This window comes from Drosophila subpulchrella, unplaced genomic scaffold (assembly GCF_014743375.2).
Source record: "Drosophila subpulchrella strain 33 F10 #4 breed RU33 unplaced genomic scaffold, RU_Dsub_v1.1 Primary Assembly Seq354, whole genome shotgun sequence".
Classification (NCBI taxonomy): Eukaryota; Metazoa; Arthropoda; class Insecta; order Diptera; family Drosophilidae; genus Drosophila; species Drosophila subpulchrella.
The window spans coordinates 10,027,584-10,039,696 of NW_023665577.1; the positions used below are offsets into that span (position 1 = coordinate 10,027,584).

General features: G+C 43.7%; 5 protein-coding genes across 9 annotated transcripts; 1 reads left to right on the forward strand and 4 right to left on the reverse strand.

Annotated features, from left to right (window-relative positions):
- Nucleotides 1–2,599: 2,599 nt before the first annotated feature.
- LOC119560781 (V-type proton ATPase 21 kDa proteolipid subunit) lies at nucleotides 2,600–4,194 on the reverse strand. Its single transcript, XM_037874407.1, has 3 exons — nucleotides 4,069–4,194; nucleotides 3,331–4,010; nucleotides 2,600–2,734 (listed from the first exon to the last, which is right to left on the reverse strand). The coding sequence occupies exon 2, from the start codon at nucleotides 3,989–3,991 to the stop codon at nucleotides 3,353–3,355; it is 639 nt and encodes a 212-aa protein (XP_037730335.1). The 5' UTR covers nucleotides 3,992–4,010; nucleotides 4,069–4,194; the 3' UTR covers nucleotides 2,600–2,734; nucleotides 3,331–3,352.
- A 1,560-nt stretch (nucleotides 4,195–5,754) lies between these two features.
- On the forward strand, nucleotides 5,755–7,217 carry LOC119559915 (valacyclovir hydrolase). Its single transcript, XM_037873092.1, has one exon. It carries the CDS (start codon nucleotides 5,933–5,935, stop codon nucleotides 6,767–6,769), a length of 837 nt encoding a protein of 278 aa, XP_037729020.1. The 5' UTR covers nucleotides 5,755–5,932; the 3' UTR covers nucleotides 6,770–7,217.
- A 194-nt stretch (nucleotides 7,218–7,411) lies between these two features.
- On the reverse strand, nucleotides 7,412–8,077 carry LOC119559917 (protein D3). Its single transcript, XM_037873099.1, has one exon. The coding sequence runs from the start codon at nucleotides 8,004–8,006 to the stop codon at nucleotides 7,476–7,478; it is 531 nt and encodes a 176-aa protein (XP_037729027.1). The 5' UTR covers nucleotides 8,007–8,077; the 3' UTR covers nucleotides 7,412–7,475.
- Nucleotides 8,078–8,163: 86 nt separating this feature from the next.
- LOC119559916 (protein D3) lies at nucleotides 8,164–9,159 on the reverse strand. 5 transcript variants are annotated; one of them, XM_037873097.1, is made up of 3 exons: nucleotides 8,994–9,159; nucleotides 8,430–8,842; nucleotides 8,164–8,370 (listed from the first exon to the last, which is right to left on the reverse strand). In XM_037873097.1, exons 2-3 carry the CDS (start codon nucleotides 8,828–8,830, stop codon nucleotides 8,226–8,228), a joined length of 546 nt encoding a protein of 181 aa, XP_037729025.1. In that variant the 5' UTR covers nucleotides 8,831–8,842; nucleotides 8,994–9,159; the 3' UTR covers nucleotides 8,164–8,225. The 5 variants fall into 5 exon arrangements, with proteins under 5 accessions (XP_037729025.1, XP_037729024.1, XP_037729021.1 ...); XM_037873096.1 differs by having other exon boundaries at nucleotides 8,430–8,860; nucleotides 8,994–9,158; XM_037873093.1 differs by having other exon boundaries at nucleotides 8,924–9,157.
- A 514-nt stretch (nucleotides 9,160–9,673) lies between these two features.
- Nucleotides 9,674–11,662, reverse strand: LOC119559914 (AP-2 complex subunit mu). Its single transcript, XM_037873091.1, has 3 exons — nucleotides 11,337–11,662; nucleotides 10,836–11,274; nucleotides 9,674–10,779 (listed from the first exon to the last, which is right to left on the reverse strand). Exons 1-3 carry the CDS (start codon nucleotides 11,511–11,513, stop codon nucleotides 10,082–10,084), a joined length of 1,314 nt encoding a protein of 437 aa, XP_037729019.1. The 5' UTR covers nucleotides 11,514–11,662; the 3' UTR covers nucleotides 9,674–10,081.
- Nucleotides 11,663–12,113: the final 451 nt, after the last annotated feature.

The window sequence follows — 12,113 nt, forward strand, 5'->3', positions numbered from 1 at the left end:
TTTCTACGCAAACTAGTCTCGCAGTTTTAATGCTATCGGGTTGAAACTTTCCCAAAAGTCTTCTTTCTTTTGCAGGTAGTATATAAGTCGAAACCAGTCGGATCGGACAACTATATCTTATAGCTCCCATAGCAATATTCGGAAACAAACATTTTAAAAAATTATATCTTTGGTGTTTTTTTAACATATTACCTCCTACGCTTGGAATTTCTGAATTTCGAATTTAATTTTATCAATATCGGACGACTATATCATATAGCTGCCATAGGAACGATCGGAAAATTGGTGGGGAAATAATATGAAACAAATTATAGCTACGGTGTTTTTTTGACATATTATCTTATACTATTGGGAATATAATTTTTTTAATTTTTAAGAATTTTGAATTAAATTTAATAATTATACCTGCAAGGGTATACAAACTTTGGCTTGCCGAACTTAACATCTTTCTTGTAAGATTCAATAATTTAAATAAATAAAACATGAATATTTTGGATTTCCCCATTTTGACATAAAGATGTTATTTGCTAAAATTTTTGGGGTTCTCAATTAGTATGTTTCCATAATTGGGCAAAGAATGAAGTGTTCTGTGATTTTTATTGTTTATTTGGGATCGATGCTTTGCCATGAGGGATCAGCAATGCTTCTAGATGTTAATTGTATGCCTAGTAAGAACTTCCGAGGAAAAATAACGTATGGCATTAAAACTGAACTGGAAAGCACTCCATGGATGGCTCTCATTCGCAATTCTTCCAAAGGTTTTATTTGCGGCGGTTCACTTATTCACAGAAGTAAATATAAATTACTTTGGACATTATCAAATTCGTAATTTTTCTGTTTTTAGAGTTTGTCATGACAGCCGCGCACTGCATTGAAAACGAATTGTAAGTGCCTATCTGATAATGTATATTTAAAGTTTTTAATTTTGGAATCTTATTGGCTTAGATATGTTCATTTAGGAGTTTACGATCAGTACTGTCCCCCATCAAAATGCAAATTAGTTGAAGAATATAAAGTAATCGAGAACTTTACTTACAATATAAATGGAATTCAAAGTGATATTGGTCTGCTGAGACTGGACAGACAAGTGGACTACAAGGGTGAGAAACTACACTGATAAAATACCTATATGAATTTATACTCGCTTTACTTTAATATTTATGAAAATAATATATTTGATCAGGCTCAACAGTGCGTATGAGTAATAAAAATTGAAACCAATTTGCAGACCTTAAAACGAGTAGGAGATACGAAATATATATTTTTTCTTATCAACAGACCACATTCGTCCGATCTGCATAATTTTGGATAGCCGCGTAAACCCGTTCTCCATCCGCAAGTTTTCAGCATATGGTTGGGGGAAAATGGAGAATGGAAAAGTTAGCCGTTTTTTGAGGACGATCACTCTGTACCGCCGTTACGCAGAGGAATGCGATCCGTATCTTGGAGAGATGCCCAAAGGGATGTTCTGCGCTGGAGCGAAAAATGGGGACACCTGTAGGGGCGACTCCGGTGGTCCCTTAAACGCCCACGTTAAACATAAGCGAAAATGGATCTACGCGCAGTTTGGAATAGTAAGCTATGGCTCTACTTCCTGCAATTTTAATGCCTATTACATTGAAGTAATGAGATACAAAATGTGGATAATGGAAATGGTGACGTTTGGAAAACGCGACTATTTGTGGAACGTAATAAAGGTATGCCATTGCTAGGATCTATTATAAATTTTTAATGAAACAATTTTAATTACACTACAGAACTCCGCCAACCCTTAGAAGGACAAATCAAAACCATCTTAAATCTGAAATGTAAGTTATTTAGTTAGACAACTTTATAGACGTCTTAACTGTCTTCCCTTTGCAGGTTTCCAAATAGTGGATCATAAGAGGCACAGACTGGGTTCTCAAACGTTTTAAACTGCTTTTAAAATTAGCTATAAACCAAATTTGTTAATCCCACCGTTAATTTAAAATAACCTTGCAGAAAAATAATAAAATAGCTTCAAACGCACTAACCAAAAACTCAAACTTTTGATAAACCACATGGATGCCACATATATACGAGGGATGTATGTAATACACTCATAACCATTTAGCGCGTGCTTCTGATAAGCCATCGACGTAGTCATTCGTTCGCACTAATTGATAAACAAAACGTATATATTTTATTATTTGTTTTAATATGGAATACTTGCTATAATAATAATAATAATGCGACTGTGCATCTTTCTACAACTTCTGCCTTGAACAGTAGCCTGAAATATACAAGTTTATCGTTTTGTGGTAGTTAATATAATACATTCTGATTTAGCCTGTAAGGAGCCAGTGTAGAAACAAACATAACAAACTACTTAAAATCAAAAACGGACACACACACATGTCTTTCGTTTGGCGACAAAAATGATATAAACAAAATCGCAGTCGTCTTCACACCGGGCACACTTCGCAGTCGATTGAATGATGCTGGTGACTGCCAGTGTGCGGGGCGTGAAAGCCAACTGCCAACTTAACCAACTATCAACTTAATAAGTAACTAAAGTCCCAGTTTAAAGCGTTTCGGCTGATCGGATGTCGGTTCGTGGGGAGGCGCCTGCAAGCTGTAACTACATGTAACGAGTTGTAATTTCCAAAAAATAGGCAAACACTGATATTGTGCGTGTCTGCTGGGGATGGGGGAATGCCTTGGTGACTGATGGTTGTTGTTGTTCTTCGTAGTGATGATGCGGTGGCGAAGGCTGCGGGAGAAAAGCGTTGATTAATTTGGTGATTCAAATTTGGCAGAGGTCGAAACTAATAACACTGGCGGCACTATTGAACAATATTATCCTGATTTGATCTTAAAAAATCCTTCAAGAGAAGCACTTTTCAACACTGTCTTACTTAGCTTCTTAAGGTTTTTTTTAGGAACTGTTTAAAGACAAATCATAGTGGCCATGACCAACGAATTCTAGGATATGCCCAAGTTTAATTGCAAGTCAAGTCAGTCGAGTCCCAGTCTTGCTCCTGGCCGGACATTAAAACTCAACTTTTTTTTAAAGAAAACTAAAATTTCAAAGAAAAATAAACTAAACTAATGCTCTAAAAATCCAAATTAAAAAAAAAAAAACTTTTGATAGAATTTAACTAAAACTGCTCTATATTGTAAGAAACCTAACTTTTTTTAATGAAAAACTTTTTAAACCGGTGAACCAGAAACCTCTCTATTTTGTTAAAAGTAAGTACAAACTCGAATCAGAAAACGGGAAGTTAGAATGTGCAACCCATGTAGATAGGACCAGAGCCCGTGCTATTACGTTGACCTCTGCTGTTTCGCCATGATTCACACACTCACACTGGAAGGCTGGCGACGGCGCCTACTCCTTGTCGCCCATCTTGGACTTGGAGGTCATGTAGATGCCCACGATGAGGCCGAACAGACCAATGGCCGAGCCGAAGATCTCCACAATGAGAATCTTGACGAACAGGGCGGCGTTGGCGGCGTCGGAGAGGGCGGCTCCCGATCCGACAATGCCCACGGCAATGCCGCAGAACAGATTGACCAAACCGACGGCCAGGCCGGCGCCGAAGATGAGGTAGCCGGAGAACCAGTTGGTGTTCTGGATGGCGGCCTGTGACAGGGCCGTCTCCATCGAGAACTGCTCCAGCTGGCCGGAGAGCACGATGGCGGTGATCAGACCATAGATGGCCACCGCCTCGCAGAAGATGACCGAGATCAGATTCTTGGTCTTGATGCGGGGCGCCTTCACACCGCCGCCCACGATGCTGGTGCCCGTCGTGTGGATGCCAAGGGCGGCGCCCACCACGGACAGCGAGACGGACAGCCCGATGCCCAGGCAGGCCCACATGTACGGGTTCGATGAGGCCAGGAACCAGCCCACGCTCACCCGCTCGCCCTTGCCCGTCATCACGAAGTACAGGGTCAGGATGGTGGCCACGGCGAGGAAGAGCCACAGGAACGTTTGGGACACCACGGTGCGTATTTGGGCCGCCATCTTGCTATTTCTTCACTGTCTGCGGATGGGGGAGAGTTAGCGCTGCCCGATTTCCAACTTTTCCAGCTGGGACTCACCGGAATTGCAGGCGTAATTGTATTTTCTCGGCCGACAGGTGACTACTCCGTTCGAAAAATTCAATCACATGACGTACATTTTCTCTATCACAGGCTATCGAATAATCACGCCATTCGATAAGTGCGATAACACAACAGTGCGCAGCGATGTCCAGCCAGCTATTATATAGCCAAAACTGGCTTTATAGCCTGGCGGTAAATGGGTACTATAAAGATAAAAAGGTTTGTAAACGGAAACGATGAAATTATTATTCTTGAAGCTGCGGAGCGCTCCTGCTGCCACCGACATTGCAACTCCGTCTGGGAATCCCCCAGATAAAAATTGGTGATTGTCTGAAAAATAAATTTGTATTGTTAATATAATTAATAAGTAAAATGAAAAATAAACTTACGCATTTTATCATCGAAATTTGGCGTGCCATCTTTTATGAACTTCCCGCAAAAAGTAACGGGGATTGTTTTCGGCAGTATGGCAACTCCACATTAGCAAGTAGGGAATTTTTATATTTTTCTAAAATCAATAAAATGTTAAATTCTACCAAACCACTGGCTCGATTTCGATGAATTATACATTAAAATAATCAGGAAATAAATACCAATTAGGGGGTGCATACATATCACAATGAAGATTTGATACAAAAAATATATATTTTTGAATATTTGGAGGCCAAAATTAATTGTAGGTCGTAGCCTGACACTTGGCGATATATCAATAAGTACCTTTTTGTGGTAAATGTCTTGGCTGAATTCGCTTTCTCGCTGGTCTGGACAGATGACCGCGCGGCAAAAGCCATAATTGAAAATACTTGAATTTCTCGAAAACTGTGGGTTTGAATTGCCTGTAATTTATTCAGAAATTAGCTATAATGATGCCCCTTCGAATGCGATACCGTGCAAGTTGGCACAACCTCTGTGAGAGTTGTATAAAGTTATAGAAAGTTAGCGTCGAATGATTGTCATGGCTAAGCTATTTACATTGTGGTTCATGTCTTAGTATCCAATGGTTCCGTTTCTGGATTAAACGGCCTTTTATTAACCTTTTAAACACCACCAACTGTAAAGCAATTTTCTCAAAATCGGTGGGTTTGATTTTGATAAAATTTTCACAGAACACTCCTTAGATTATCCCCTATCTACCCATATACCGTGCATGTTGGCACAACCTCGTGGAGTGGAGTCGTAGGTAATTTCATTTTTGCCCCCCTTTTTTGTATGGGGAAAATCCGAAGTAGCGTCACTGTTAGGCTATTTTCTCGAAAACTGTGGGTTTGATTATGATGAAACTTTCAGACAAGGAGCTTGAATTAACGCTCAATAGCTTCGCTTATCGTCCATATTGGCACAACCTCTGTGAGGGGAGCAGTTAACAAAATTGTGGGGACACGATTTTTCAAATGCATTTTTAAAACATTAATAGGCCTCGGATGTGTCCCAAACCTACCTAGATCGATATATCTTTTCTTTCTTAACAATCTAGCATTTTAGATTTTTCGATTTGGTTCCCAAATAGCGAGAAAATTTAAAAATAAAAAGAGCTCCCATGTTCAAAATTCGTTGCTAACAGGCCGACGCTAATTTGATGGACATAAAAATATAACGGTTATTTCTTTGGTATATTTATTTCAAATCCTATGGTATATTGCCTCACCGCATGCCACAGTCACACCGATCCGATCGTTTACTTACAGCTGTTCTTATCTATCAGCTGTTATCAGCGGCACTTGTCAAGTGCACTTTACAAGGCGTCGTGTGTTAGGATTTGGACAAGCCGCAAACCGTTTTCTGGACTGCATCTGAAGAGCCCTTGAGAAGCAACCAAGTTTGTTGCCATACTCCAAAATCCCTCTCCGATCCCGCTTACGTAATGCTGGCCAATCTGGGCCGACTTTTGGGTTTCCGTTCGCCCATCCTCAGGCGATTGGTGCACACGGAGCGGAAAGTACGGGTTAATGGCACCGATTTGCACATTGTGGAGAGCGGCAATGGTGAGAGGAGTCTGCTCCTGATGCCCGGAGCCCTGGGCTCCGCCTGGACCGACTTTAAACCCCAGATAGAGCAGCTGCCGAAGCTCCTGCCGGGACACACGATCATCGCATGGGATCCGCCGGGCTATGGCAAATCAGTGCCACCGCAACGGAAGTTCGGTCTGGAGTTCTTCCGGGAGGATGCCCAGGCTGCCGTAGACTTGATGCGCGCCCTGGACAGGCCTCGCTTCTCGATTCTAGGATGGAGCGATGGTGGAATCACTGCCCTCATCGTAGCTGGTCGCCATGCAGAGGCTGTAGATCGTCTGGCCATCTGGGGAGCAGGTGCCTACCTCAACGCCGATGAAGTCAAGGCCCTCAAGAATATCCGGGATGTGGCCAAGTGGTCGCCGCGGATGCGGGAGCCCATGGAGAAGGTGTACGGCGTGGAGAGATTCTCCCAATTATGGGCCGAATGGGTGGACGCCGCCTGCGCCTTCTATGACCAAAGAGATGGAGACTTCTGTCGCTCTGAGGTTGAGCAAATAAAGGCTCCTACTTTTATACTCCACGGAAAAAAGGATCCCATGATAGCGGCGGAACACATTCCCTGGCTAAGGGAGCGGTTGCCCCAGGCAAAGTACCACGAGTTCCCCGAGGGCAAGCATAATATCCATCTGCGTTATGCGGAGGAGTTCAACAAACTAGTGGCTGATTTCTTCAACAAAAAGGATTAGATTAGCAAAATGTTTAGACTTATTTCTCACTCAACTGCAATCAAACTTCTGTAACTTGAAATCTTTAAAAGCCAAGTCACTTTTTCAAAGGAATTGATAAGAAATATTCGATGGAACAAGTGCTTTAAGAAGTCGACTTATAGAACTTCGAATGTAAGTGGAAAAAATTATCTAAAATGACAAGGCAGCTGTCCAAAGGTCCAACTTATTCAAAGAAGAAACTGATAGTCTTGATGAATCAAATTCATATCTAAGCAAAGCAAAATTGTTTATCAATTTAATGAATCATGTCCAAATTAATTGAGAAATAGCCATATCACTTAACTTCACAGAAGGTAAATAAATGAAAGTGACATTTGAATACATTTTAAATCAAGGTCAATAAATTTTAAGGAATATTCCATATCGCTATGGTATACTGTATATTCCAAAAGAATTACTGAACAAAGAGATATCAGTCTAAAGTTCGCAAAAACATTCATTCACTTTGAAGCAAAATTTAAATCTCGGGCAAGGCCAAATTAATTCCGGAACATTATCTAATAAAAATTCTTATGAAAGAGACTTGAGCTGTTTATATTCAACGGAAGTTGTATACTATACCAGGAGTTCACCCTCCAACGCAAAATGAGGCTAATTTTGTATGATTACTAGAACATATTTAAAATTTATTATTTCACAGAATGCTGATCAGTTGGTGGCCAGATTACTGGACCGTCTCGATGAGGGTCTTGACGTAGTCATCGTACTGGGCCTGGAAGAAGTTTCCGGCCACGGGACCGCCGAAGCTGTACTTCTGGATGTAGTCGCGGGCCTTGACGTTGATGCGGCCAGTGCGGCTGGTCTTGGACACGAACTTCTCGGTGGTGATCTTCTCGTTCTGCTTGAACACCAGGAAGACGTAGCGGTGCAGGCCGGTTCCCTCGCGGGGTCCAGCTCCGATGTACTCGGCGACTGTCTGGCCCTCGGACACCTTGTTGCCGGGAATGTTGATCACCAGCCAGTGGAGCAGCTCACGGAACTTGGGATCCTCGCGGCTGGGTGCGTCGGGGTCCACCAACAGGATGGTGTACAGGGAGCCGGCGTCGGCATCGAAGACGACTGTGGGCTGGTCCTTCACCTGAGTGGGAGTCAGCTCCTTGCCCAGCTCAACCTGAACGCCGGAAGGATAGGTGATGGTGGCCTTGGCGGCGGGCTTGACGTCGATGATGTCGGGAATGATGCCGGCGGTGTCCATGTTAGCTGGTAGTTCTGCTGCTTCTGCTCGGTGTGGCGTTAGCGAGGTGACTCTGGCCCGGATTCCCGATGGCTGGCCTTTTATCGCCGGACGGGGACCGTCGCCTAATCAGTTCCGTGCACTTTTTACCTAACACCCCGACGCATAGATAGATAGATAAGCGATTTGTTAGACTTTATTGACTGGGAATAGAAAACCCGGCGTGATATATGCAGAAATCTAGTCGGTGAACGTTTTATTTCGGATTAACACATAGCCATCGTACTGGGCCTGGTAATAATTGGCGGCGATGGGTTCCCCCAATCCGTGCTTGGCGGCAAAGTCCCTGGCGCTGAAGTTAAAACGACCTGCCCGAGTACTGTAACTTAAAAGGGTCTGGTTAGTATTACTTGTTAATGATAAGGATTGACTACTATAGCATACGTGTTGGAAATAGTGGGCGTTTCCTCAATTTTATTCTGCTGGTGGTAGACCAGGAAAATGTAGCGATGCAGGCCAGTTCCCTCTGGGGGACCCGAGCCAATGTAGGATGCCAAGGGATAGCCCGCGGATGGATCGATATTGCTTCCTGGAATGTTGACCACAGCCCAGTGCAGGATCTCACGGTACTTGGGATCCTGACGAGTGGGAGCATCGGGGTCCACCATTAGCAGGGTGATCAGGTTGGACTTTCCCTCCAGCCCCGACCACTCGACAGTCGGTTGATCCTTAACCTGGGTGGGGGTCAGCTCGTTGCCCTGGTCCACCTGAAGGCCATCGTTATAGGTGACCTTTACGGTGCCAGCGGGAACCGCATCCACAACATCGGGCACTATGTCATCCATGTTACGTGTCAGCTGAGGAAAATGACGGTACTGTTTTTCTCTTATCACTGATGACCAAGCCGGCTGGATGATAACAAAGCGAAAGCTTCTTACTGATACAGCGGATGTCTTTCGGTTTTATTAAAATTTCCAGTCCAATTAATTAATATCTGGATGTAGAAACCTCTCAAGGTTATCCGTCGCTGGCAACAGCAAACACCAAGAAATAACAGTTTTGTAGACAGAGCGAAATAAACTTTATCGCGGTTGGTAAACAGATTGTGTGGTCAGTATTCCTACATTGATTTGTCGACAATGGAAAATTGTGAAAAGCCCTCACACGATAGCAAAGCTTTTATGCGAACTGGCATTATTTAGGCATTTTTACTACAAACGCAAAGATCACTTAAATTAACAACATTATAGTTGGCAAGATGAGTCACAACTTGGAACTTGTTTTTACTTCTTTGGGGATGACACTATCCAAAACCCATAAATAACGACTTGAATCTTTTAAAATTGAGCTGACTTTGAACCAATGTGCACACCTGATAGCAAAGACAGCACTTGTGGGGGATCATAAAGTCATATATTGTACATTTATGAGGTTGAAATTGTACCTTTTTGTTTTATTATAGGCCAGCAATATATCAGTTCGATATTATGGAAAGAAATATAGTTCGATTTTAGATCCAAAATTGAGTAGAAATCACCTTTTCGTTTAGTATATATATCATGCTAATTTATTAAACAATTCGAATATTATTAACACTTGAATATCATATTGATAGCGCTGACAGAGAGTTTTGGTCTATTAAATACGCTTAGTTGCAATTATCGCCTTTGTTCTTTGCACAATGAAAATAATGATTAATATATATATTTATAATACGATAATACAAATAATAATTAGAGTTGTGAAAACGTGAGCGTGAGATTTGAGAGGCGTCCCGCGACGCATATAAAAACAACATAGTTTACAATTACATAGTAGGGTAAATCATAGTACCTAGTGGTATGTCTATAGGGAACACGCCCCGCCCGCATAACCAGTGCTTGCGGAGGCAGTGTGTGCGGTATACGGCAAAAGGTGTCCGGGGAGGATCCGCTATTCGGGCGTCCTCCGGACTTGCTGGAACTAATCTTGGAATACATTAACTGCTGGTTCAATTTGATTGAGGAAATACCAATAGATGCGGTAACACCTTCTCCATTCTTTTCGTTAAATTCAACTGTGATACTCTTGCTCCGTGATGGCGATGGTTGGCCGCTCTAGCAGCGCGTCTCATAGAGTCCGCTGCGTCCGATGTAGCGCACCCATTTGACCACGTCGTGGTCGGAGTAGTTAAGCTTGGGCTCGAACACCTTGAGGTAGCGCACCTTGAATCCGGATGGCGCAAACGGCACCTCGAAATTCATGGAGATGGGCGGCCGGGTCCACTTCTTCTTGGTGTCCGTCTCCAGCAGCTCGATCTCAGCAGACAGCTGGGTCTCCTTCATGCCCGCCATGCGCTTGATCTTCCACACGATGGCGTTCTCCGAGGCCTTGTACTTCGCCTTGCCCTTCAGGCAGATGAGCTGCACTCCCGAGGTGTTCAGTGGCGTGGGAATCTTCACCTCGATCTTCTGACCCAGCAGCGAGGGCTTAAAGTTGGACTTCAACACCACCTTGACCTCCATCTTGGTGCGACCCACCTCGCGCACCAGCGGAATGACACGGAAGGGCAACGAAATGTCTTTGGTGGTGCGGTAGCGCATCAGCTCGAACTCTCCGTCCGGCGGGATGAAGCTGATCGAGTGCTCCGTCTCGAATTTGCTTAACTTGACGCACTGATGGAACTGACAGTCATCGATGACCACAACGGGTTTGCCGGAGCGGGAGGTTTCCGCCTCTGAGTTGCCGGAGAGGCCGCGTCCCTTGGACTCCATCACGATCTTGTCGTTGATGCCGAACTTGCACTCGGGCATGCCTGGGAAAGGGAGATTGTTAATTTTGAATAGTTCATGATAGTTTATCTTGACTCACCGGACAGATACGACTTCATCACCACCTTGCCGGCCACATGGGCGGACAAAACCTGACCCTGCGGACTCATCAGCAGGTTAACGTACTCCAGGACGTCGAGGAAGAGCTCGTTGCGCCTGTATTTGATGCCCTCGCGACGCCAGCCGATCTGGCCGGTGACCTGCGAGGTGATCTGCATCTGCTCCTCCTTGGTGGCCGACTTGATGCCCTGCTGCGTGATGAAGGTCTTCAGGGTGCCGGAGTCCGTGTTCTGCGGGTAGCCAAAGTCCAGGATCTCGTCCAGCAGCTCGTAGATGAGCACAAAGTTGTTCTTGATGTTCTCCTCGGAGATCTTGCCGAAGTACGACTGCATCACCTCGATGATCTTCAGCAGGAACTCAAAAACCATGGCGGCGTTCACATTCTGCTTGGTCACAGCCGCCAGCCAAATGTTTGCTCGCTGTGGAAGGAGATGGGAGGATGAGTGGGCGGGGAAGTGGGATGGGGATCTAGAGCACCCACCTTGATGTGGAAGAAGCTGGTCCGCGCAATGTTGGTCACTGGCGAGCGTACTTGCTGGCGGGCGTGGATGACGTTGACCCGAAAGGCGTCCACGGCATTGCGACCGATGTCGTCGCGATAAACCCGCGAGATGAGCACCTCGCCCTTGTGGTTGTAGACGAACAGGCCGCCGATCATCTTGTGCGCTAGCTGATGGTTAGTCCAAGTCGGTAATTATATCTTTATATATATTGGAATATAAGATATATATGGGGTCCGATGCTGGAGCTTCAAGCGAAAATTTTTATCAGAAAATCAATTTCACTCCCCTTTAGTGTGGCCGTTCGTGGTTCAATATATACCGAAATTGCGATGGTCATTCATTTATAGCACCATGACACTAGATTTGCTGTATTTATGGAGCCATCAATGCTCGCTATAATTGGACTGGTACTTGTATATCACTTTCGAAAATATATAATCAATTTACAAAATTCTAATCATAGCTCCTTTATTCGGATTTCTTATTTTACTCATTGTACGGATTTTGAATTTAGACCATTTAATTAGTTGTTAATATTTAACTAGGGTGTATATTTTAATTTTTAGTTTGAAAATTGCAAAGTTGTTAGAAAACTAAGTATGAACAGTTAAGGATCATTCCATCTACTGCTGAAAGGTCTGTTGAATTTTTAATAATTGAGTAATTTAACCGAATTGGAAAAATGTAGTTGTCGCGTTTTTTATTTTAGTAGGTACTAGCCAAATTTCTGGGTTAAGACTCCGTTTACACATAAT

Bases quoted from the DNA above. Each gene is read 5' to 3' on its own strand.
- LOC119559915 (XM_037873092.1), top strand. From the start codon at position 5,933: ATGCTGGCCAATCTGGGCCGACTTTTGGGTTTCCGTTCGCCCATCCTC.
- LOC119559917 (XM_037873099.1), bottom strand. From the start codon at position 8,006: ATGGACACCGCCGGCATCATTCCCGACATCATCGACGTCAAGCCCGCC.
- LOC119560781 (XM_037874407.1), bottom strand. From the start codon at position 3,991: ATGGCGGCCCAAATACGCACCGTGGTGTCCCAAACGTTCCTGTGGCTC.
- LOC119559914 (XM_037873091.1), bottom strand. From the start codon at position 11,513: ATGATCGGCGGCCTGTTCGTCTACAACCACAAGGGCGAGGTGCTCATC. The intron at 11,275-11,336 runs GTGGGTGCTCTA...CTCCTTCCACAG, and splicing joins CCAGCTTCTTCCACATCAAG to CGAGCAAACATTTGGCTGGC. The intron at 10,780-10,835 runs GTGAGTCAAGAT...TCCCTTTCCCAG, and splicing joins GATGAAGTCGTATCTGTCCG to GCATGCCCGAGTGCAAGTTC.
- LOC119559916 (XM_037873097.1), bottom strand. From the start codon at position 8,830: ATGGATGACATAGTGCCCGATGTTGTGGATGCGGTTCCCGCTGGCACC. The intron at 8,371-8,429 runs GTATGCTATAGT...GACCCTTTTAAG, and splicing joins ACGCCCACTATTTCCAACAC to TTACAGTACTCGGGCAGGTC.